We start from the raw sequence: 26,606 nt of genomic DNA, 5'->3' as shown, positions 1-26,606 counted from the left end.
TACTGTTTTGCATACCAATGCCATAGTGACATAACAGGCGGTAGTCGGGATTTCGGAACTCTGTTCCAAATATTGGCGGCCTTTACATAATACGTTCAATTTTTGTTCTCTTTCGGTTCGACGCGGCTCGTATGTCAAACGCTTGTTTTATGGGCCGCGTCAACAATGTGCTGGGGGTAAAGTTTGTTAATAAAATTTCTATGGCAAAATATTAAAAACGCCACCCGGCCGAGAAAGTTATGCACACACTACACGACAAGCCGGAAAAGCTCACTTTAAGCCAAACCCACCAAACACACACACATATGCGGATGGGGTAAACCTTAATGTTTCAATAGTCTTGGGGTCCGGGGTCCTCATCTTCTGGGCTGTGACGACAGCGTCTTGGGCAAACAGTTGCCACGTCTATTATCTAAAAAGCTTACCGCCTCGTTGTTCCCCAATGTCATTGAAACTTTTACTCCTTTCGCTGGCTGCCAAGATGATGGGGATGTTTCCCGGCTTGCTGCGGAGAGTGCACTCAAAGAAAATATCCTACATATGGTTATTTGAAGGAAGTCTTTAGGAATACCCATTCGATTTAAGGTCGTGCTTTTCTCTCAGTGTACTGACTTGTGCGAAGGAGTCGGGCGCAGCTTCTGCGCGAGCGCTGATATAAAAAATTAGATAACAATTTCAATTTCCATGCTCATTTACATGTTTATAGCGTGCTTAAAATATTTTGGCCCCCTCCGTTTTCCTTCTGCTGACACTTCCTGAGATTTCATATTTCCCGCCCGACTTTCCTCGCTGCCGCGAGAAGATTTTGTGTCTTTTTTAAGCGTGTTCTTTGTTTGCCTCCTGCGACGGGGGTAAATTGAAAAGTTGATGCAATGTCGGCTGCTACCAGCGATGGGATGGCCCAGGTTCAAGTTGACGCTGCCAATAATTTTCTCATTATATTACATCACATTTAGCCGGGCCAAAAAAAAGTTATCTCTAATATCTTAATCAGAGACCCTCGACGCAGGCAGACCTCTTATTTTCCACACAATCAACGCAGGTTAGACTACCGAAATTAAATCAACGGGAAAGCCCAATCCCACAAAGAATTGAAGTCATATCCGCAATAAACTTAATGACGAGGCAAATTTTTGTTTTATAATAATCATGGTCTGTTTGGGAAAACCTTTTTTAATTATTTATGGAACAAGTCGTATAATACAAAATGTAATTTAAAAATGCTTACAAATTGCAGTGACCTTTATTTTGGATACAAAAAATAGGAGTCCAACTATGGTCTATTTCAAACTTTCAAATATAACTAAATTACACTCAAAGGGGATTTAGAAATAGGACGAAACAAATAAGCTTCCCGGCCAATGCAATTTATATGGCTTGAGAGGATAGTAGAATCAATTTAAGGACTGCTAACGAGAACTGGTTCAACTTTGTGCAATAGACAATGACAGGCCTCACCCACACACACTCATGTACAAACACCCATACACCCATAGCGAGCACACAGACGCAATCCTTCCAATTCAACTGCAGCTGCAACATAATGTGGCACTGGCACTCAAAAGTCGTTACGTTAAGCTGCAGTTACGACTGGGATGGGCTTGCTTTGGTTTTTCCTCTCGTTTTCGGGACATTCGCTCCACGATGGATCGGACCGGGGGTCACCGAGATGGAGGACCATAAAATGCATTAGCCCGACGTAGTTGGCCAGCTTGGCCAGTGACAGTTATTACCACTTAAGCCCATCCTAACCGCAACAGTGTGGCCTGCCAGCCACTTGGAACTTCCTTCGGAAAATATCTCACTGTCATTATGCAGTTAAAGAAAATTAGCTCGGATTTAAAATTATCCTGATTTAACCAATGAATTTGAAGATGTTTCTCACTTTTACCTTAATACTTAGGAGGCATATCTAAAATATTTGTTTTTAATTTATTAAGATCTTGTAAGATATATTTACGAGACTTTATTATAGTTTTATTGTTGCCTTGAATTTTGCTTACAATAGTTTCCTTTCTTGTGCGCTTAGAATACCAACGATTTTTGCTCAGTGCACATCCTTTATTTCCCTTGTCCCTTCGTTATAGTTTAGTTTTCTGTGCCGGCTTAAAGTCGTCGCTAATGAACTTGTTGAGCGGGAAAAGGATAGACACAATGAGGGGTGGGAGCAATGGAGAAGGGGGACAGTGGGAAAAGTCTTTAAATTATGCAAACTGCTTTGACTCGTTCTTCCTGTTCGCATTGTCCTTGCCAGTCCTTCTCCAAAGCCCCCCTTCTTTTAGTCGGTTGACGCCCATTCTCGTCTCATTTCTGGAATGGTGTGTGTTAAAGCACTTTTCATTTTCATTAACAAGTCTTTGCAAAAGACGAAATCGGCTTAAAGAAACTTGCTTATAGAACGTGCCACCCCAGAAAGTAGAAAAGAAAAAGGCAGAAGCACTAAGCAGACAGAGAGCGAAGCAAAGACCAGAACTACGCTGCCAGGGAAAGTTGCCAAAAACAATGTGCAAAATAATAATAAACAAGTGGAAGGTGGCAAAAAGCCGAGGGACAACTTGGATACATACGTAGACAGATAGAAGGCTGGGAAGGAGCGACACTAATCACAGATAAGCCGAGATTAACCCCCTTACTCACCCACCGCCACCCAATTCAGGCCACTTTCTTGGGCCCGAGTTGAAGGATTGTCCAAAACAGCCAGCAAATTACGTTTGATGGACTCTCCCCAGTCGAGTAAATCCCAATCCCAATCCCAAACCCAATCCAAGTCTAAGTCTTTGCCTTAGTCAAATGAATACAATGCTCATCCAGTGTTTTGTTTTCTGCCTTACCCACTTTCTTTGCAGTCATTCCCACCTTGCAGCTGGACCTCGGCTCCAATCTGAATCCGGAGGATATCGAGGAAGGCGATGATGTCTACTTTGAGTGTAAAGTGCATGCAAATCCGGCTGCTTATAAAGTTGTATGGAAGCATAATGTAAGTGAGCAAACAAACAACTTTCCTTGACTTGACTTGCAATATTTATGAAGGGCTCTTCTAAAAGGGCACTTCTTATTGAGACACATGCAAAAAACGAGAGAGAATGGGTAAAAACTGTATGGTCTAAAGTGTAAAGTATACTTTTGGCAAAATATACCTTTTAGTGCCATAAAAAATATATTATTTTTGGCTCGGACTCTTGTAAAATTTTGACAGACGTACAATTTCAGATGCACGGAAAAAAATACTGATTGTTTATATTCCTAGATAGTAATATAAAGCAATCGATTTTAGTTAGAATAGAATTATTATAACTCCATTCTAATATTATCCGCAATTGCCATTTCGGTGTTTATGTATTATATATAAATAGTATATTCAAATATTATTATATTGGTTTTCTGTTTACTGACCTTCAAACATTCTTCAAATGTTGCACTCAAGGCAATTGAGCGTACAACTGCCGAACTTCCGGCAATTCCCAAGACATTGGCGTGCTTCTTCCACACACACGAGCCTTCCTTCAGCTGGGTAAATTATTATGAAGCCGAAATTAAGTGTTCATTTTTACTGAATTATTGGCCAATTATTTTAAGGCAATAGAGTCAAGTGGCTGGCATGAGGACAGGCCTTCGGTGGGGGAGGAAGTTCAGGAGTTCGTACAAGTTTACAAGGAAAATCATTTGTTTATTAGTGGTTCCACAAAGAAGGAACTCAAACCACGGCAACAACAATGGTGGCCAAATAAATGTTATTCAATGCCGAACAAGAAACGAATCAAGTGTATGAATAATATGAATGCTAATTGAATTCATTCACAATGAAGTACATGACCAAACAAAGAGCCAAGCTAAACAACGGCAACAGCAAAGCCAACAACTTAGCCATAACTTTTACCGAAAACAACAATAAGCAAATACAAATACTCGAAGACGACCAAAAAGTTTTTCGTGTAGGGGCGGCAAACGAAGGATATTTAGTACAAAGGAACTTCCACAAGACATTTGCCCAGGGAGCAGGGTAGGTAGATAAAAAGTTTATATAAAATAATAATTTGCCCGAGAGACAATGGAATGGTTTGGTTCGAGTGCTGATTCCATTACATTCTATCTAACATCGAACGAAATGCTAATTATACAGGGATAGAGCCAGGCTATAGAAAGTGAAAGACACAGAGAGATAGGGACAGGACCAATCTATGTTGAATGCAAATCAACTAAGAACGGAACGAATGGTTGAAATCGTTCCACCAATACCCTTACTGTACTTCAATGAACATGCTATTTTGCAACACATTTTAATATATTTTATACGTTTGAAGAAGGCCATATTTAAGAGACAAGCTCGTTTAGACTATTTCAATACCTCTTTATGTAATGTAAGGGATTTTGCTTTAGCTAACTAATGCCCCCGTTACGAGGCAGGATTTGTATGACTGGCTAACAAGCCAGAAAGCGACAGCAGCGCAGTTAGTTAGTTGGTTAGTTGGCAATCGTCACTTACGTTTACCCAGCTCAGCGTGAAATCCCCTACAGATTCTCTGCCCTCTCACTTTGCTCTTAGCCAAGTGTCATAACAATAAAAGTTCACTGCGGCAGTACAAAAATGGAAATGAAATGGATACGAAACTAAGCCAAACACACACACACACAGGGAAAATAGTAAAGTAAAATGGCGAGAGGGGTGTGCAGGTTAGACAGACAGCCACGCTTGGTCGAGCTGTGCACATGGCGTATGCGTAATGAGTTCAAGGCCAAGCGGAAAATTGCAAATGACTCGGGCCAAAGTGAAGGCGAAGAAGCCAAGTCGGGCGTTCATTAAAAGTCAATTGTTAATTGGCAACAGCAATGGCAATGGCGACGCTGCAACCTACAAATGCAATTAAAAGTCAAATCAAGTTAAATCAACTCCGTTGCACCCAGTTAACAAGTAAATTAATTTTTGTTTTGCCACCACATCGATTCGGTTTGAACTCAACTATTCTTCCTCGCCGAGCAGCCGAAGGGCAAAAAGTGGAGCCTGGCAACTTGTCTTCGTCTGTTATTATTCAATTAGACAAGCTGACAATTAACGACGAGCTGGCAAATTAAATTAACAATTAGTTTTATTAAACTTGCACACTCACACACACACATGGACACAGAAGTAGGGGCCAAAGTTCTCAAGCGAATGTGCGTGCGGGTAAAAGTTTTCACATGTTCATTAACAACAACAAGCCGGAGAAGGAGCAAAACTTTGATGGAATCGTTGCCGGAGCAACCAGCTAGCCCCGGATGAATCCGAATCCTGTTGGCAGTAAAACTTATTTGGGCCACACACTCGCATTTATCTCAGCTGCGTCAGGAACCGCAGAAATAGCAAACATAGCCGGAAAATTTGATTAGAGAACAAAGTCGGTGGAAACGACTTTAGAGTTTTGCAGCAACTTGAGCATAAATATTTACATAGCTCCACAAGGCAAGTGGCAATGCTTGGTTGGTCCATAAAGGCAGTCCAAAATTTATATTGATTTAAACGAATGTTTTCATTCATTATCTTGAATTCTCAACTGCAAGTTTCTGGTTAACGAACAAGCACACATTGCAAATTGAATAGATTTTGCAATTGAATGGTGATATCTTTATTTGTGGATCTTGTTTATTGTTTTCAACTGGACGTACAGAAATGAATGACCGTGCATGTCAACAGCCACTCAAAATGTTTGCAAGCTATAATCTAAAAATATTTCACTTTCTCCTCAAGTAAGATATATACTTAAAGCATTAAAATTTTTCTTACGAATTTAGAAGACCTTTAGGTATAACCTGTTGAAGTGTAATATGTTTTCGAGCTAATCTAAAATGTTTTAAATCAAAGTTAAAAAAAAGAGCAGCCGCGTAAAAAGCGCTCGGGGAAAGCCGAAACCAAATCAACTCAATCAGTCCGAGCCATCAGATAAATTACGGAAACTAATTGGGTATTTATAGTCGGAACTAACATCAATGACAGACGAACACAAGAGGGCGGCCTGGACGGGATTGTGGCCCAAGGCTCTTGGCGCTTGAGGAGTGGCTGGCAAACAAGTCGAAAACACGGCCGAGAGACAGACAAACAGAAATGGCAACGCATAAAATGCGCCATTAGCATTGAGGGGCACTAAAGGGTTGTGCAGACATCATCAAGTCAGCGGGAAGTGGATGGGAAATGGGAGGGAAGTGGGCCTGGCTGGTGTTGACCTCGAACGGGCGCTGGTTAGCGGGCGGAAATTCTGCAGCGGATGTGCCCCGAACTATTTGAAATAATCCCCAACGCCCGCTCGGGCATAACGGGTCTGCAGGCCCACCTTCTTTTTTTTATCATTCTATTTGGCTTTGTTTACACTTTTTGGTTCGCCTCATTCTGTTTTCCCTTTCTCATTTTGCTTTTTTGGCTGCGACAACCTTGAACTTTATTTACTTTTCGTATATGCATGGCGACATTTTTATTTGTTTTATGACAACAAGGTCGCTGAGCCAAGCCACAGTTCGTTCCCCCACCCATTTGGGCTATTTAAGTAGACCCTACGGGAATTGAGGCTGTGCGGCAGCGGGCGGGAAAGGTCCTTTTTCGAGAAGGGGCAGGGCACACAATGCCTTTGGGGCTGTTCTGCACTTTAAGGATCTTTAAACAAGTCGAGGGATATGCTAATAGCGCCAGAGCATTGCATATGTAATGGATACATCTGTATCTGCAATCTGGTGTCGGATAGCGCCGACACTTTGCCAATAGTATCAATCATGGCCACACAAAGCAAATGGAATTCAATAGCCGAAATGTGACTGGTGGGCAAATATTGTCCTGACCCGGCATTCACCGTATGTCTAACCATCTAAATAATTGTTTACATCTGCACAATGGAAGGGGCCCCACCACCGAGGTCGCCAAACAAAAGACGCGGCATGGAATTCCCAGGATAACAGACCCCTTCCCAATGCACTGGAGTATCAACTATAGCGCTCCATCTCAGCTCGAATTCCTTGCCTATTATGTACACTTCAAAGTGACCATAGTTATTATTTAAAATTAAACAATAATAAAGTTATTTTGAATATTGCTTGATTAAAATTATGGGTATCTATCAAACTTTGATGGTACATAGGGTATTTGAAGAAAGTTTTAAGTTCAGTTGCAGATTGGCTCATTTTCGTGTTTATGCTATAGAATATTGGTATTGGAAACTGTTTTTAAAGTGTACTGGGCCACACTATTATCCAAGTGTTTCTGGCCCGGCTGCATTGTTTCTATTTATTTGCCCACACATCCCGATATAGGCACCTCCTCAGTATGGATGTGTGCTAAGGTCGTTGAGTCTTTGTTCGTCGTACTCTGGCTTTTTGACTTTTGTCGACCATATTTATACACATTTTTATTTCTATTTCTATTTATTTCAATGCTTTCATTGTTACCGCCCCCATACACCCCGCCCGCCGCTTGTTTGTTTGCTGAGCTCGGGCAAAGTGCGAATTTGTTTTGCTGCTAAATGGCACAAGGCTCTGGGGAAATGCGTCAAAATGTTGTCGAGTGCCGGCCTGTTGGGGAAAAGGCTACAAAACCAAAAGGCGAACATCGGGCTTCGAGCATTATTTCAAAATGAGAGCGAAAGTGCGAGAAAGTGCGGCAAGAAGGTCAAGCCTCTCTGTAAGCATTTGAGTGTGAAGGCCTACTTACGAATATGTAGGCGGTGAAAGGTGGTTGGTGGGACTTGTGTGTTTAAGGGAAAACTTAAAGTAAATATCGGCTGATTTTTCAGTATCGATGCCAGGCACGTAGTCAGCAAAGGCGCAGCTTCTTAATGAAGCTGCCAGCTCACTGATGCGCACATTTATGAGTGCTTTTCTTGGGGGGCAAAAAAGGGCTCAGATGGGTGACCTTGACTCCCTGGGATTGAAGTGAATAAAAGTTGCCAAATCCGACTTTATCTTAAAGGAAATTTACACAGCTACTGATTTATCACATCTGATAAGTTAAGGGTTGAATTAAAGCCAATACAGTAGACCAACGATGCTTTTCTTTCCCTATAATTCTTTCTTTAATTAAGTACGAACATTTTACTGACAACCCCCCTAATTATGTCTTAATCTTGCCAATTGCAGCACCAAATCATTCAGCACAACCAGCGAGCGGGCGTGATTGTCAGCAGCGGAGATCTGGCGCTCCAGGGCGTCACTCGTCACCAGGCTGGAAACTACACCTGCACCGCCTCGAACGTGGAGGGCGATGGGGACTCCAATGTGGTCGAGCTGAAAGTGATGTGTGAGTATCGCGATGAGTGGGGCAAGGATATTTGCTGGATATGTTGATTTGTGGCACCTCGGCACACATGCCATTGTGCGCGGCGCATTGTGTGTTGGCTGACCCATAAAAACGCTCTCGAATTGCTGCGTTCGGGCCGTTAACGAATGCTTCGGCGGCGGCTTAAATAGAAAATCGAATTGTGTCCCAAAACCACCCACTTAAATCCTTCTTCCCCGCTCCAGCCTCTGCTGGTCCATCTCCATCTCCTCCTACTGCTGCTGCCGTTTGGTTTCTCGAGTGGACCTTTGACACACAAAAACGAGCATTATTGAGTGTTCGAGTATGGCCAGAGACGAGGATGGATGGCAAACAGCGGGGCATCGGGATACCGATGAACGGCGAACTGAACTCCCCGCATTGTGCGCTCGTGCGGGCCTCTTGCAGTTTTATTGCGTATACGCCCCATTATTGTGCGCTGCTTGAATGCTCCTTTGTGTGTCGCTGAGCTATGGACAGGGCGGAAAAGTGGATCTGGCAAAAGGGGGAAGTGTATTCACAAGCTCCGAACTTTTGTGGCACAATACTATAAGAAACACAGCTTTGATTGCGTGTTATTTATCTTACGAGCCATGGATTAACCGCAAAAAGATTATTAGTGATCTTTTTAAGCAATAACTATGGGATGCCACATGAAATTTTGTTTATTATTTTAGTACCTTATTTGCTTTGAATTTTTTTACGTATTTAATATTTTACATGGATTTTACTTGATTGATAGCCATAATTATAGAAATACGAGTCGCAAACTTCCAAGATAACCGAATGAAAGGGCACATTTACTAAGGTATATTCCTAAACCAGTTTGGGTCGGCAGCTCAAGTTTGTTGTGAGGCTCGAAGGACAGAACCGCAAATCTTCTGCTCAATTTGTGCCGGATTCCTGAACTTGGCCCTGTCTTGAGTCAAACTTTGGTTAATTAGTTTGCCTTTTTCGAGCAATTTAGCAGGCCAAAGATGCTTCTATTCATTTTCGCCAGCCGGCCCTTTAAGCAGTCCCTCTGCTGTTGTTGTGGCCTTATGCTTTGGTTTTTCCGGTGCCATTTCCCCTTTATCACTTCCACTTCTGCCTTTTTCAGCTTTTCGTGCTTTTGTTTTAAGCAGCGCTTCCGCTGGCCACAAAACTCTGTGTCCAACTGGTAGCGTTTCCTCCGCCATCATGCCCCCTTTTCTGTCAGTGTACTCTCGTTTCCTTGCTCCCCGAGCTGTGCTGAAAATTTGTTTACTGCTCCAGTTTGGCATGCAATATCGACAGTTGTCAAATGGCACAATAAATTCGCCACTTGCAACTTTCAAAAGTTTCGTGGCTGTGGCAAGACAGTTGAAAGATTTTCGCCGGCCAAGGATTAGAAAATTGAATATTCCCTGGCCTGCGCAACTCAGCTTTCCCTTGCATTTCTCCTTGATGTCGCTGAAAGTTTTCGCTGCGCAAAGTTTTTCTTTCATTTAAGACGTCGTCTCTTCGTAGTTTTATAAAATTATATGAATTTTGAACGGGAGAATCCAAGAGGGTCTTACACATTGCAGTGGAGCCCTTAACACTTTTAGTATTTTCTTAGGATATATTTAAAAACAACAATTTTAGATAAAAATTTTGTTTTATCAGATATTTCTTTTACAAAAAATTCAAAGGTATTCGAGCTATTTAACAGTGAGCCATCTCTTTAGTTTCTTTGTTGATTCACCCGTTTCGGTTCGGTTATTTTTCGGCATCTGTTTTCTGTTCAACCATCCTTGTTGAGCTTATTTGGCTGCTTGAATGGCCAAAGATGGAGCTTGTAGGAGGGAACACAAAAGGGTAAACTTTGCTACTTGGCATTTCAGAGCCTGTGAAGAGGCGGGCTAAAACAAAGAAGCCGCCGCCAAGAGTTTGATGCGATTATTGATTCCAGCTGCAGATGCAAACAGCAGACTGCACTATAGCCAACTTTGATTCGATCTCCGCACTCACCGACTGTTTTTCCCGCTCTCCGACTTGCAGATAAACCAATTTGCCGGCCCGATCAAAAGAAAATCTATGGAGTGGCGCGAAACGAGGCCGCCGAAATAGTGTGCGAAGTGGATGCCTTTCCGCCGCCGGAGAACTTCAAGTGGTCCTTCAACAACACGGCGGAGACCTTCGACATGCCGCAGAGCGGCTTCCGGCCCCATTCAGCCCAGGGTTCAACCCTCACCTACACGCCCGTCAAGGTAAGTTTAAAAGTGTCCGAAAAGTCGGATGGAGGTTGAGGAAAATCGCCTGGGAACCGACAAATGTCGGCGGGATTGAGGTTTGCAGATGCGTGACCCATTCGTCATGTTAAATGCTAAACACGTCAGACATTCGATTCATTTCTGGTAAAAGCATGCGGCTCTTTGATAAATTTTTCATTTCATATTTCGCTGTGCTCGCTTTTAATGTGAAATTGTTATTGACACATTTGACATTTTGTTTGCTGGCCATACTGGGCGAAAAAAATGTCAGACGGGAGTATACAGAAGGATAAAAAAAACCATTCAAAAATTTTAAATGTATATTAGAAAGAATAGAATGGGTAGGCCTCTATTATATGCGTTTTTTTAATTAGACAATATGACTTATAATATTAATGATCTAAACATTTTTGGAGCATACAATATTCTCTTTTTTCAGTGCTGGGTGCCTATCATTGAACTCCACGGGGGCTGTCTGTTATTGAATAGCAAAAATTTTAATTAATAGGCGGGTCTCATGGTTGTTGCCATTTATTTGGGCCTGTGTGCGTGTCATGTTGCCAGCCAGCAACAGGGAAAGTAAAGTGGAGCAAAGTCCTTCCTGATAGAGACAACAGCCAGGCATTGGTGGCAGTCGAGCGATTTTAATTAAAAATTCTATTAGCACTGCTTTCTAATTAAAAATCCAATAGCAGCAGTGCCACCACCATCATCATCATTATCATCCACAACAACACCATTGAATGTCAAAGGTTATTGGGAAGCACAAAAAAAAAATGAAAAAAAAAAATAAAGAGCTAGCACAAAAGAGCAGGAAAATTATTGGAAGTAAATGCCATTGACTTTAATAGTTATCATCATTGGCCAAAATGAAGAGGATAAAGCTGAGCACCTTCCACCGCTCCGTCCGACCCTCTTGGCCCTGTTCTCTGTCGCTTTCTGGCAGCATTTCCGCATTAATGGCCCCAATGGCCAACAGCAATTGCGATTGCAGTTTTTGGAGCTCCTCCCCAGCAATTGGCCGAGCAAATTGGCCATCAATGAGCTACACTCCCATCAATGTCCGAATCGTTGGGATTTCGGTTTTTGCATTTGATATTCCCCATGTCAGCCTCTCGACAGCAGATGGTGCTATGGCTGATGTGTACATTTTTACGGTTTTACGGTCATGTGGAGTGGCCCATAGAAATTTGCAGCTCAGAAGATGATACTAGCAATCATTGCCAGTTGATAAAGTTCAGAAGTGGGAAGACCTCAAATTAAGTGGTGCAAAGAAAATATGAAAGAAGTGATATTTATAGCAACATTTTAAATGTTATCAAAATCCGTTGTATAATATTAATACTCATATATTTATTTTAAGGTTCAAGAGGGATGAATTCATCTGTTTTATAGATAGATTTAAGGGATCATAAATAGTAAGGAAAAGTTGTATTAGATCCATATAGAAATCCCTGCAACATTGAAGTTTTTTACTGGCATCTTGAAGACCTCGCCAACTCCTGCCAGAGACTTTTTATGGCTGGATTTTGCCCATCAGACGGTCGCCACCTACATTTCCGCTTGGCTGTCTGACCACAAACGTGTTAAGTTTTTCGGACTGGGCTTGTGGTCGCTTGTAAGCCAACATGGCTGCCATTATGCGATGACAGTGGAGGAGCTGCAACTGGATGCTGCAAATGGCATGGGCCGGGACAGGAAGAGGGATTTTCCAGGGGCGAAAGTAGGGTGGGGGGAGGGATGTGCTGAGAAGAGGCACTCAACACAGTTGTTCAAGTTGCATGGCACCCAGTTGGTTTGGTTTGGTTTAGGGTTTCGGGTCCTTCGCTCCGTCTGGTTTTTCTAGTTGACCCAGTTTAAAATGTTGCGGTTCCTTCTGCACTTTTCCGTCTCTTTTACGAAATTTTCTGTATTTTTCGATTTTTTCGATCCTTTTTGGGGTATGGAACTAATCAAACTGGCGTCGACAGCCTGGGCTTACATTTCAGCGATCAAACGAACGAATTGCGAGGCAGTCAAACGGCATTCAAATGAGTTCCGCTCACAAACACTAGTCCGTCGCACTGATTGGACACACACAATCACATACACAGACATAAATCATTTAGCTCAATTGAATATGAAAAATCCCTTCCGTTCTGTTGTCATATATGCTGTTTCCGGTTTCCGCCAACCGCAGCTCAAACGTCGTCGTTGCCGTCATCACATTTTGGTTGGGATTTTTCTTTTTCGCTTTTCCTTCCCATTTCATTTTTTTTTTTTTTTTTTTTGCCAGCCCGTGCGATTTGCTCAAAGGCAGCCAACAGCTCATTAATTTTGTTTTGTGCATGGGCATTTCTCCTTCTCCATTTCCTCACATTTTTTTCTCGATTCCATTGCTATTTTCTATGTGTGAGCAGAGCAATTTTTGCCAGGCTTTCATGTCAAGCAATTTCCGCTGCTGACATATAAATTTCTCAAATATTTCACAAAAATAAATGTCGGTCTCTTGGCTTTTTGGGGCATAGCTCCACCGCTTTCTGTGTGAACCCCAGTGCAAGAAACTCATTAAAATGTCACTTAAATGTTTAAATTTTTAATTAAAATGCATAAATAATAACAGTAGACTTGACTTGAAGCGAAATGCACAGAATGCAATGCCTTGAAGTGGCATTTTGTCCTCTTTAGAGCCCTTAAACACACACAGATAAACACAGGCAGTCGCACCAACACACACACATGAAAAAATATCAAGTATACGTTGGCATATACATACGAGTATAGTATATTCTATGGATTTTGTTTTCGTTTGTACGGCTGCAACTGCCGTTCCTGCTGCTGCTACTGCAACAATATTTACACTGTTGCTGGCGCAACATTAGAACAATATAAACAAAATGAAATAATCATAATAAATAGAGGGGCATAAATTCAGGGGCCCCAGGGACTGAAAATTATCAAGGATTGTCGGCCCGGGCGATGACAGTTGCAAATAGAAAAAGCAGAGCGTGCTGTGCATCTCCCCCACATTGATTATTACTTAAAATGCCTGGCAATTGTGTAGGTGTGTGTGCGTGTGTGGGAGTGAGTTGGTTTCTGGTTACTGGTTTCTGGTTTTGTGCTTTTGGCCCTTGCAGCTCCATTATTATATTGCCGCAGACGTAGCTCCGGCTTTTAGCCACTTTCCCTTTTGGCCCGTTGGTGTTGATGCGCAGTGTTGGCAGCTGCCAACATGGCGCCTTTGTGCCAACACTTTAGCCATATACAAACACTAACACAACAAAAACTGCAAACGCAATTACACACTAGGCTAACACACGCATAGATGAATACCTATTTTAATTTTCATAAATTTGTCATAAATTTGCATAAGCACTGTTGCTTAAATTTCTAGTCAAAGGCTGCAGAATATTCGCAATTTATTTTCGTCTGACGGCAGAATAAACTGCTTATTCACAAAGAAAGTTATGGCACTTGAAGTTCGTTTTAATTTCTGTTAAAGCTAAAGGCAGTTTGTGGGAAAGGAAGTAGTTTTAAATGCTACATTTAATTGGTGAAAAGAGAACGGTATTTTCATAATTTATTTTAAAAGCAAAATAGAATATTTGTTTATGAGCTACTTAGGAATGTGGCTATCAAAGTTAAACAGCTTTATTTTTCGTACACATAACTCTGATGATTAGTCTTAGTATCTCAATTTCAGTTAATTGGTTGTTCGTGGTTCATGAACTCAATAAAATCCCAAAAGCGAACCTTATCGATTTTTATTAGAAAGAATGAAACAGAGCCAGTAATCAATCAGAGCTGCCAACTCTCAAACTCTTTTTCTAAACGATTGGAGTTTCCATCAGCGGAAGGCCATAGAACCTTAACCATCACACAATTTCCATAAATCTCGACTTTACCCCCAGGCTGTTGGCAAACTTTCCTTTTTTTTTTTGGTGACCCATGTTTTTCTTTTCTTGCCCTAATTAAAATGACAGCCACGCCCACGTTGCGAGTCAAAAAGATAGGAAAAGCGAGGTTAAAACGCGTGCCGACTGACAAATAGGCTGCAATTTGCGTTGACTTTTCGCCGTGCACCCGAAAGTGATTTCAATTTTTAATGAGTCCTGCCAGCCTGAAGTTGATTAAGTGCGTTGATTCTGGTGTTCGCAGCCAACGGAAAAGGACAAAGGTAAACACGCCCCACAAAGACACAATGATACGTAGATACGTTGTTACGGGCCACGAAAGCGAATCGATTGTTGGGGACGTGTTGTGGGAATGGTCCAGTAGTTTGGCGTGTGTGTGTGTGCGTGGGTGTGCACTTGACCGGAGACGAAGGATTTCATTAGCACAACATTTGACAAAATGCAAACAAATAAACAAGAGGCACAAACAATGGCTAAGACCGCAGGCGGCCACTTAGCACTGGGATACAATGGGATAGACAGGCATTAGGGCCATGTTAACATGACTTCCTTCCTCGCCCACAATTCGCACGGATATGGATGTAGATGTACATGTAGATGTATTTGTGTATGCGACCATATATGAGATAGCCGTGGGGCAGAACCACAAAATGCTTCATTTGTTTTTACTGCCGGGCATTTTTCCTTCCGGCTTTCTCGTCGGCCTTCCTGCATTGACATGACATGAAATTATATTAATGAAAAACTTATTGACAGCTGCAATCAATCAGGGGCAACTCTGACAACACACTGGCACCGTATCCATATTGATTTAATGAATTAAGTTCACATCGATGTCGAGCGCGGCTTCTTCAATTCCATTTAACTGACTGTCCAAGAGTTGAATTTAAGTGGTTGCACTGGAAGAATTTGAAGAGCTACATATACATACTTGTTTCTAAGTCGTTTAGCTCACTACACAAAGCACTACAGCATTTGAATTATTATTTGATTTCGGATCAGTAGCACGAGTGTGTAATCTATGTATAATAGAATAAATGACACTAGATCATTGTGGCAATTTCTAAATATAAAATAAAATATGTATGCGTTTGGAACGATGAATGAGTCTAACGATTGTCCTCGTGTTCAATCTATTTTTATCCATGTTCACCCTTGAGTATTGACGAAACACTGTCTCCTACGCTTTTTGCAGGAAATGGACTTTGGCACCATCATGTGCTGGGCCGACAACAATGTGGGTCAGCAGAAGGAGCCCTGTGTGTTCCATTTGATAGCCGCTGGCAAACCGGAAGCGCCCACCAATTGTACGGTGGTCAATCAAACGTCCGACTCGCTGGAGGTTTATTGCATTGAAGGTGAGTTATATGGCCCACACAGAGCTCATACATATACATATATACGTCAAATTGCCAGCCAATTTGTTGCCCTTTTTCATTCGTTTCGGTTCGGTCGCTTTTTTTCCCCATTTTGTTTCTATAATTGCTGATGAGCCAATCAATGGCCGAAAAAGGCATTGGTCAATGGCGGAGGGGCCAAAGGAGATGGGAGGCGCAAGTGGGAGTGGTCTTGTCCTGAGACTTCCTTTGCAGCATGAACACGAGTGTGCGAGAGCTGTAACATGTATATGTTGAGTTTCCTGCAACGCTTTTCAGACTCATTTAAAATACATGAGCAACTTAAGTGCACTTTGGCAGCCATCTACGAGTATGTCTATCCACTCATACAGATACCGATTCGTATTCCCCCACACACACACTTACACACATCCACACAATCGTAAAGCACAGCCAACTTCCTTTCGTGATGCAGACACAAATAATAAAAACGCAATGAAAGCATAAAACTAGAAAGGAAACGCTTCGCAGAGTGGGGGAAATAATGTTCCTAAAATTTCAATTCCAGTTTAAAATTTGCAGTAATAAATAAAATAGAAGAAGCCCGGTGATGAGCGGAGTGGAAGCTGCAGGACGGAGAGTGCACGGCCGAAAGTTAAGCGCAAATTTGTACATACAAAATGTTTTGGCTTGTTAGGCAACTTGCTGCCTTCCAGTTGCCAGTTTCCGAAGACTGAGAACGAGAGCGGAAACTTTAAATACAAATTCAATTCGCATATTTTATGCGCAGCGCAAGAGTGGAAAACGCAAAGACAGAAAAATGCCAGCAAAGCGCAAAATAAGCAGCACAAATTGCAGTCCCAGAGTTCAAAGTTCGCAGCGATAGAGTTGCACATTAGCGCAGACAGAGAAATGTCCTCGCAAATTGCAACAGCTCCGAGCTTATGATGCATTTATGCAGTCCTTGAGTGCCGAACCGGAGACAGAGACATCGAGGGGGTGGCAAAAGCGTGGCGCAAGGCGGAGGAAAAACCGGAGGGAAAAGCATGCGGATCCTGCGAAAAGGCAACGCAAATCAAAGCGTTGCATAACGAGGCGGCTGCTGCAAGAAGTGCAACAAAAAGCGCATAATAACTGCATACTTAATGGCGCTCTTTCCCGCTACTGTTTGTTACGCCCCCGCCTGGCGCTTTCCACTTTTCCTTCGTCCCCCGCAGCCGCTTTAAGCGCTCAATGTTTTCCACCAATTGCCGGCAATCGCAATTGTTTTGCTTACTTAATGTTGTCTCAAGTGCTTGCCCACTTCGCGTATGCGTAATGTGTAATTGCATTACTACGCGCTGCAGAATGGCGAAAAGCAGGGAAATTCCTTCATTGTTGCGATGCATGAGACTGCTCGGAAATGCTAGAGTTTTCCCTTTTTTTTTATACGTTTGACATGCCGTCTGGGTTAGCACATGTGGAAGCAATTACTTGGTTGACTTAATCTTTAACTTTCGAGGTTTCCCAATTGAAGGCATACAAATAAATAAATAATTTAGTATTATAATAGTTGGGCCAAAATGGTTAATTTATTTTGAGTAATATTTAAATTATTTTAAACTGAATAGAACAACCGCTTTAAATTCCTCATTATGCTATCTACTTATCTAGCCCTCCGTAAGCGGCCACGTTGCGTATACTTGATGACCAAACTTTAGGTTCCATTACGTATGCAGTGCAGCGACGGCTTTAAGCTGCTACTGTTCCATCTCTCCCTCGGTGTCTTGAAAAGCCATTGTTCGCCTTATTACCGCATCACTCCCACAGTCCCACACTTCCGCCCCCTTTTCCACCCCTCGGGCTGCTAATTTAGTGGCTGCACATTATTATCATAGTCATCAGCATCATTAAAACTTTAACGCAAGTTGTTTAAGCACAACACAAGAGCAGCAGCATCAGGATCAGGGTAGCGCGCACAATGCGATACTTTTTATATTGCACTCCACATTAAGGCGAACGACTGGTGAAATGCCACGCCCCTTGCTGCCATATAACAAACACCGCCCATAGCCCATCGCCCAACGCCCACCACCCACCGCCCACAGCCCTTAGTCGTTTGTTTTTATAATAACTCAACTTTAGCTGCGGTCGACTTTAATAAGCCAGCACGCAAGTTGGCCAACTCAACTCGACGTGGCCATCGCCGCAGCTCAACTCGGCTCAAACCGAAGCGAACGGAACTTAAGCGAACTCTCTGCCCGCCTCGAATTGAATCCAATGTGCGGTGCTGAAGACAACTCCGCATCTTTGGGGGCCAAGTTCGGTTGGCTACTGCTGTTTTTATTTTTCCATTGCTGCTTGGAAAACAAAAAAATATAACAAACTTACAGGGCAACGGGAATGGGAACGGCAGCTAACCAAACTCATCAAGCGTCGGTTTAATATAATAAAATTTCAGTTTATAACATTTTGCTTCGCTGCTGACGATGCTGCTGCACTGTGAAATAATCTAATTTAATGAAAAGTGAAGCAAGGCAAGTGAAACTGCATTTTCAGAATGTAGCTGTTCTGGCAGGGATGAAAAGCAAAAGATAGGAAATTCTCAATATAGAATTAATAAAAATTCGCGATTAAGTGGTTTAACATACAGTTACAAAGTCGTTATATTTATCCTCTAAATAAGCTATAAATAAAGTAGGCATTTAAGGTCTTTTTTTTTTTGAGTGTACTACTATTTCTGCTGCTGGTCGCTCTTGCTTTATTATTTTTACTCCACTTGCGTTGCTTCCATTGTTGCTGTAGCCAAGTAAATAAAATTAACCCATTACAATGAAGTTTTTTTTTTTGCTCTGACAACGGAGCTGCGGCAAATTTCATTAGCTAAACGTTTTAAAGTGCGCACAAAATGGCCGCCAACCGTGCAGGAGGAGGGGCTGGATTCCTTGAAAGGGAGCAGAAAATAAGAATGGAATAAACCCACCCATCACCCCAGCCACCCACCGAACAATGACGCTTTGAGGCAAAGGCCAAGCACATTCTCTTTACTCTATTTCCGTGCCCTTTTCTTTGTGCCGGCGAATTCGGGTGGCTAAAAAGGCGGCCAACAACAACTAAAATTCATAGCAACATATAAAACATTTTCCACAACAATTTCTCCTTGGGACCCGGGGGCGTGTGCCCGGCTGAAGTAGTTGTTGCTGTTGGAAAACCCGCCCTAAACCTTTTCACTGGCCGCTGCTTTTATTACAAAATATTTTAACATTTTTCGCAAGTGTTTTAAGTCGGCTTTTGTGTCTACAATGAAGTGGCATTTGAGCTGCCAAAGCTAGACAAAAACAGCCGCTAAAGAAGTGGCCCAACATTAGCCTCTTACTTCTGGCCAAAAACCGCTTCGGCCCTCTTCAGTTAAAGGGGCGAACTGGAGTGGGTTTGGCCAGTTCTTTTGTGGTGTGATTAAATGGCATTTAAAATGTAACTTTAGATTACTCTAAATACATATTTTCGGCAGCAGTTGAAAGTTGAGAGGCACTTCAATTACCAAAGTGTTCCACTCAAAGGGATGACCTTAAGTTGGGTGCTTCCGAGTAAGGCATTATGTATTTTAGGGAATTAAATAAAGTTGAAATAAATATAAATTGACATAGAAGGGGACTTCATCGTTTTTAAGTACATGATCAACAAATAATTTTTTAAGTTGATGGCTATTGTAAATTCATTCCTAAAGCATTTCTCACTGAGTAGCGAAGTTCTAAATCCGTTTTTACCTGACATCCACGAAAATCCCAAGCACAAAGTCCTGGCATTTGCAGTCATCAATAAATCCCGCCAAACTCCTAAGCAAAGTATAAATAAGACCCGCCAGTCCATCGGCAACTACTTAATATTAATAAGCTCTAAGTCCCATCCCCTTGGCCAATACCAATCCCGGCCAATATGCAAAGTAAGCCCCAGTTCGTGACAAGTTATGCAATCGGTGTGCCCTCTTATTTTCGCAGGATTCGACGGCGGAATGCGGCAGTGGTTCCTCATGGAAATCTTCGATCAGCACAGTGGTCAGCTCCAGGCCAACATCAGTGCCAAGTTTGCGGCCCTGAGTGTTACGGGTCTGGATGCAGGTCGTCTCTTCGGGATCTATGTGTATGCCGTCAATGGACGAGGACGCAGCGATGCCGTTGCCCTCGATGGATACACTTTGAAGGCGGCCGAAAAGCAGACCGGTTAGTAAAAAACCATTACATTTTAATTGTTTAATTTTTAAGGCATGAACACTGCGGAAAAAATGTTCTACTATCCTGCGCTTAGATTCATACATGGGTCTTCTAAACCTAACTTCTAAAAATTGTATATGAATTAATGGCATTATAAAAAGTTAGTTATTTCTCTGAGTGACATTTGTTTTTTTATGAGTTTTTTATGCTAATATGGAGACTTACTCTCATTTCTTCACCAAACGAAGCAAACTGCATAACTTTATGCGGCGAAAAGTCGCTGTATCAGTTTCGCAGCAAAGATTGTCCTGGGTTTTATGATTATTATGCCACCTCGAAATTTAATTACGCTAAACTGCTCAATGAATTGTAAATTCAGCGACACAAAACTTTCGCCTGCAGTTTTCGGCCAGTAAACGCAAAATTTTATGCAGCCCCGCCTCGTCGCACAAAGTAGCGCAAAAAAATCTGAAATGATTAGCATTAATGAATTGGGGTTGGAAGAATGCGGATGTCGAGTTTCTTTTATTGAGGGTAAGGGGTCTAAACGAAAAAGGAAATTGTAATGCTAATTAGCCAAAGGAAGAGCTGACAAGAATTTTATTTTCATTTTGGTACATTTCCCATTTGGGGAAAGCAAAGGAAAGGAAGTCGAAAAGCGAGCAGAGCATCTAGAAGGGACAGTCACATTTTGTGTAAACAACTTGAGCCGACATTTCAATTTTTCATAAAGTCAGTCGGAGCCGTGGCAAGTGGGGGTTGGGGAAAAGTGCAAAGCAAACACAGCAAACGGCAGGGAAAACCAGAAAAACGGCAGAGATGGAAATCAGAAAAGAAAATTGTCTTGGCTGGGTCAAAGCGTAGATGCTCTGGGTAAAGGTTAAGCCTGATTATGATCAGCATTTAAAGAGGATTCATTCAGTCAACGGAAAGATTTGTATCTCGCCTAGAAACACGGAAAGAAATAAAATACTATTGTTGCATTATTAAGCTTTTACCAATACTTCAATCGGATTTACCTTTGCAGTTGCCTTGACCTCCTACAAGGGCAGTGCCCAGAGCCCCGACAACTTTGAGCTGACACCGATCCTGTCGATTGGCATCTTCGTGGGCATCCTGGTTGCCATCGTGTGCATCGGAATCGGCACAATTGCCGCACTGAAGCTGCGCTCGCACAAGCATCAGCAGCAGCAGAAATTCGTACATCCCAATGCGAAATTCTCACGTCCGGGCAATTTGCAAATTAAGGACAAAATCTCATTGCCATTGAGTCACTCCGAGGAGATGTACGACGAGAAGAATCCCGATGTTGTGCCCTACAATGAGGGTAAGTTACCGGTTCCAGAAACCCTTTGCTTAGATCCCCATCCTCTCGGTTTGCCCTCAAGATAAATGGCGTCTGCCCAGGCTTCTGTTCACAATTTATGGCCGCTGGCTTGGGGGCTTCCCCTTATGCAAATGCATTTGACAGGCCGTCCAGGGCTCATGCAGGCAAAACAAACAGGACCCAAAGTCCTGAGGAGCTGGAGAGAGCTGGCTGCATTTTTGTGCCAGTGCTGAAATATTTAAATGACAGCTAATTGCTGTCAGGTCCTCGCCGGTTAGCTTGTTTGCTCGTGTGTCTGCAGTCGAGGGCCTTAAAGACCCTGTTAAATGGGGAAAATGGGGAGCAGCAGCAGTAGCAGAAGGAGCGCCAGCAATTTCACTCACTGCACGTGCTCGCTTGATTAATGGCAATCAAGAAATCAAGCGGCAGCCAAAGCAGCCAGAGCTCCACCAGCACAGCACAACAATTTAATCAATTTTCCAAACGTAAAGCAATTTCATGGCCAAAATAAAAATAAAAAAAAAAAACAGAAAAGAAAAAAAGTAAACTATGGGGAAAGCCAAGGAAGCTGGCGGTGGGTAAAATGGGGCAGGAAGAAAACTTGCTGCCGAAAATCACCAAAAGATTTGAGGGCGTCGGCCGGGCCAGAAACTTTTGCCTTGCTCCTGCTACTTAACAACAAAGCAGAGAAACGAAAACGACGTCGTCGGCCAGTTCAAAACTTTCCCGAACTAACTAAGCGTTCTCCATTCTGATCCGTTCCATGACGTTCTCTCAATCACCCAACCCAACACAACCGAACCCCACCCGGAATTTCCATCCTCCAGTTGATGGCGAATATAAACAAAAATCAGCAACACAAACGCCATCGGGACATCTCTCGACGACCAGCGAGGTGGAAATCAGCTGCAAGCCGGGCTCAACATCCGGCACCGGAATCGTCCAGGCCAACTCGGCGGACAGTGGCACCTATCAGAGCAGCAAGGTGAGTCGCCGGCAGTCGGCCAAACTTTTGGCCACCGAAAAGTTTTAATTACAGTCGAACTACTCTATGACGAACTCCCCCTCGAAATGCCGGCAGCATTGCCATGACAAATGCTTTGATTTGATGTCGCAAATTTCTTGCGAAAATCCTAATGCTCTTGAAAACAATTTGGGCCAGATTAGAAAATAAACTTGTGATTTTAGCCCCGCCCGGAAAACAGTTGGCTTACTTCTGGTGAAGGTTGCTCACTTAAGGAGTTATCTTATGCTTGTATTCCTGTATTTCTTGGAAGTCCAAATTGTTTTCTTTTTTGGTTAATAAATTGAAAATTAAGTTACTTGTAGTTACCTTGACAAATGCCTCGGTTTCATCGGGCTTATTTCTTATAACTCTTGGAAAACTCCTTTCTCAGAAAGAAAATTAATTTAAACTGTTAACTAAAATATTTGAGGGTAATATGCCAATATGAAACCAATTTTTTTTTTTGGGAAATTTAAATTTAATATTATCTTTGTTCAAAATTTAATATTTCTGAGAATATACTTGTGCTTATTTGCTACACTCCCATCAGGAAGCGTGATGGTATTACTTAAAAATATGTTTTTCAATTATTCTTCAGAATGTTGAAATGAAGATAAAATATAAAGCTTCAGAAGTATTCGAGTTCATCAAGCAAATTGTTCTCTAGTGGAATCTCAACTGTTCCAAGAAAAATTTTCCGTTCTCTGGCGGTTTATTAAATGCCTGGCCCATTTTCTTTTCTGCAGGACGATGAGCTGCACTACGCGGAGCTGTCGCTGACCAACATGCCATCCGGCAGCAGTGGCGCCTCCAAGAAGGGTCAGTCCCTGGGCGGGGTGGGGGTGGTGCAGCACGTGGTGCAGCAGCAGCAGCAGCAGGGGCAGGTTCAGCATCCCCACCCGATGCTGGGTGGCACCTTGCCACACGGCTCCAGTATGCGGAAGCTGCTGCCCACCATTCCGGCGACGGCGACGCTGCAGCGCCACAAGCCAAATGCGGGCGGAATGCAGCATCCGCATCAGCACGCTCCGCCGCCCACGTACGACTACGATTACTTTGAGGAGCCGACGATATATGCGCAAATCGATGCGTACAAGACGATGCAGGTGGACACAGGAACAGGTGTGGCAGGTGTCGGCGTCGGTGGAGCAGGATCGGGGGTCAACGGTGCGGGGGCAAGCATCTCATCGCCGGGGTCGCATGGCACTCCCTCGACGGTGTCGCCTGGCACCGTGCAAATGTACACCCTGCCCCAGCATCCCGGTGGCTACCACACACTGCCGCACAATCATCACGCACAGCAGCAGATGGCGGGCGGTCCGCAGAACTCCGCTTCGATGATGCAAATGATGCAGCAGCAGCAGCAACAGCAAATGCACCACCATCCTGCGTCCAACATGCCGCCCTCCTACCAGCAACACCAGCAGCAACAGCAGCAGCAGCAAATGGCCCATGGCCAGATGCTGGTATCGAGCAACAGCAGCGGATTGGCCTCCACCACGGCGGCCGTGGCCAGTCCCAGTAGCTCATTATCGGGACTCTCGGGCGTGGGCAAGTCCTATTCGCGCGAAATAGTCACCGTTCGCACCCCGCTCATGTACTCGCAGCAGGAGAGCTGCGTCTAAGGTCTCCCTGGCATCTCATGGATTTCTCCAAGTCCATATGCCCAGCCCCGATTCCCTATTTAGCTAGTCATGTAAGTCTTGAGCTCTTCGTGGTTGGTGTCTAGGCTAAGTGTTGCCAAAACGAATTGAAGTGAATTGCAGCGTTCTGAAGAATTGAAGCGAATCGTTTGTGTGCTCGTCGAGGAACTGAATATATTTTAATACAAAGCTCATACAAAGGCTGCCACAAATCTTCTGCACCTAGCATTACATTCCTAAAATATAAATAGTTCGGTTAACTTATCAATGTGCAACCATTAAGCCCAAATTTATAATTCAATCCCCAGTTATACATGCTTAATTTTCTATATGCGGCTGCTGCGGTCGTAACATATCACGTGATTATAATTTAGGTGTACATACGAACAAAAATGTTTAATTAATGCGTCATAAAAATATAACGATTATTTAAAACACCCAAGCTGTAATATAAATAAATCAAAATTCAATGCGGAGAATTAACAGAAACGAGAAGATATTCAGAGCTCATAATTTATATCAAATTTTGCACAGATTGCAACGTTTTTGAATGCAGGCAGAGAAATGGGGCGTTAATTTTTGTAGCTATACTTTCAAACAATTTAAACAAAAGAGTAATGCAGCAGAAGAAGATTGTTCCTTCCTTACAGTAAGTACTCAGATGGACACACAGCCTACGCCATATTTTTTCATCAGATTACTACACACTAACGAGAAGTATATATTAGTTTCGAAGGGTACTTTGTAAATGTTTGTAAATGTCAGCTGAACAGTATGGAGCTGCAATTTTTAGGAATTGGGCTCAATGAACGCATACAACTAGAATAAATTTAGTAAGTATATCCTTGACATAATAATAATAGACTTAAAGCTCACACTCACTCAACCGAAGATGGGCGAGCAATGCGAAAGCGCACCTTCTTGGCAATTATATTGAAAATTAATTACATTATTCGAATATATGGTAAACAATATAAATAAAACGAACACTCACACCCCAACAGACACTCATACACAAACACACACAAGCAAATTAGCTGCAATTAGCTTAGCATAAATGAATACTAAGTATTAATGTGTAAATAGCAAAATCGTAAATCAAATGTATTACAGAACCCAAAAGCAAATCAAACAGAAAAGCTGCAAATTAATGAATGTAAATTAGTTGCACATTCTAACCAAAAAACTCCCAAAGACTATAAATAACAAAAAGAAAACACAACAAGGACCTATGGTTGGTATGTAAAGTTTGAAAATAACTAAAATAGCAAAACCAAGAAAAACAAGTGGGAATGTTGTTGTTTGTAAATGGCATTTATATATCAAATTGTATTTTTTCTCTTCAATGTTTGAACTGTGAAAAGGCATAAAAGTAACAAAATAAATGCACATTGTAAATTATTGTTACATTTTAATATTTACGTTTTTAGTGAATGGAGGAGAGAACACACACTAACAAAGCAGAAATCAATACTTCTATAAAGTGTGTATAAAACCAAAAGTTGAGCCGTAAGTGTAATAGACAGATTATTGGCCCAGCACGGCAAAGGCAATTTCCATTTCCAGCTAGTTAAGATGAAAATAAGAAAATCGAAAAAACAAACTAAAAAAAGAAACCAGTGATTTCTCTTACATCAATTAGAACGAAATGCAAACAAACGTGCATATATGGTTCGGTCATCATCATCATGTATGCGTATATTTCTGCATGTAAGTGTTCCAACCAATCTGAATATAAACTAAGTGTAGCTAATTTAACGTCTAAACGAAGCCATAAAAGATAATTGTAAAATATATTAATGATTTAGTTTAAAGCCAGGCATATACTCTACAAATGAATTATGAATGTATGTTATGATTAAGCACTCGAAACGATATGGAAAATACCCCTGCCCTATCCCAATGAATACAAGGAATACAATAATAACTTGAGACACAAGAAACAAACTGAACAGCAAACAACTGAATGAACTCAACCAAATAAATCCATACAAAATTTCAATGAAAAGCGTTCCAGCATTTTTTCTTTGAGCGCAGGATTCAAAGATTTTTCACAGATTTCAGATGTCTGCCTTGGTGGCATTATCCCGTCTCAGTCAGCAATGAGGGCTCAAAAGAAGTCTCGGCCCATTAGCGACAAGGCTTTCACTGCTGCAATATTGCAACAATTTTAATGCACAGTCAAATGCAGTGAGGAAAATTTGTTTACATTTTATTTTCATTCATAAATATTCCAATCATATCCATTAATTTGCAATATATATGTGTTATGGTTTGTTTTTGATTAGTTAACGCACATCTTAATTTTTTAACCCGAATATTTGTTCAGTGTAGAAGGACAGGCGAAGGTAAATTGACAATGCTGTGTTGCTGGCGTCTTCTTTGCAACGAAGGCCCCAAGGCCAAAAGCAAGGCAAGTAGCCTTTTCAAATTGTGCACTCAAATGGACACAGGCGAGGACACGCGACAACGTGGCGTATGAGTTATTTTGGCTTGTGTATGTGAGCGAGACACAGGCATCTCTTCCATTTGGCTTTCCTCATTTTTCTTGGTCGTGTGTTTGGTTTTTACATTTTTTTTCCTATTTCGGCAAACGTTTGCATGTGCAGCGAAGCGTAGATCTAAAAGAAATGAGACAGCAGGAGACATCACATGGATTTGTGGCTGGCAATGGCAATGGTCATGTTTGACAAGCTACCCGGGATGCTTATGACTCCGATCTCTGGAC

At 42.2% G+C, this 26,606-nt stretch overlaps 1 protein-coding gene across 2 annotated transcripts in view; it reads left to right on the top strand.

Annotated features, from left to right (window-relative positions):
* LOC6728577 (irregular chiasm C-roughest protein) overlaps positions 1–25,886 on the top strand; it is a 77,692-nt gene extending 51,806 nt beyond the window's left edge. For both annotated transcript variants that reach the window (XM_016175130.3, XM_016175131.3), the window contains exons 10-17: positions 2,847–2,977; positions 8,092–8,251; positions 10,271–10,479; positions 15,571–15,733; positions 19,690–19,911; positions 20,930–21,229; positions 22,057–22,214; positions 22,982–25,886. In XM_016175130.3, the coding sequence (XP_016035209.1) occupies positions 2,847–2,977; positions 8,092–8,251; positions 10,271–10,479; positions 15,571–15,733; positions 19,690–19,911; positions 20,930–21,229; positions 22,057–22,214; positions 22,982–23,860 (2,222 nt within the window). In that variant the 3' untranslated portion in view covers positions 23,861–25,886. The remainder of the gene's footprint in view (positions 1–2,846; positions 2,978–8,091; positions 8,252–10,270; positions 10,480–15,570; positions 15,734–19,689; positions 19,912–20,929; positions 21,230–22,056; positions 22,215–22,981) is intronic.
* The last annotated feature ends 720 nt before the right edge of the window (positions 25,887–26,606 follow it).

The sequence above is a fragment of the Drosophila simulans genome, chromosome 3R (genome assembly GCF_016746395.2).
Source record: "Drosophila simulans strain w501 chromosome 3R, Prin_Dsim_3.1, whole genome shotgun sequence".
NCBI lineage: Eukaryota > Metazoa > Arthropoda > Insecta > Diptera > Drosophilidae > Drosophila > Drosophila simulans.
Note: the sequence above shows the minus strand (reverse complement) of the source record. Positions and strands in the feature narration are given on the sequence as shown.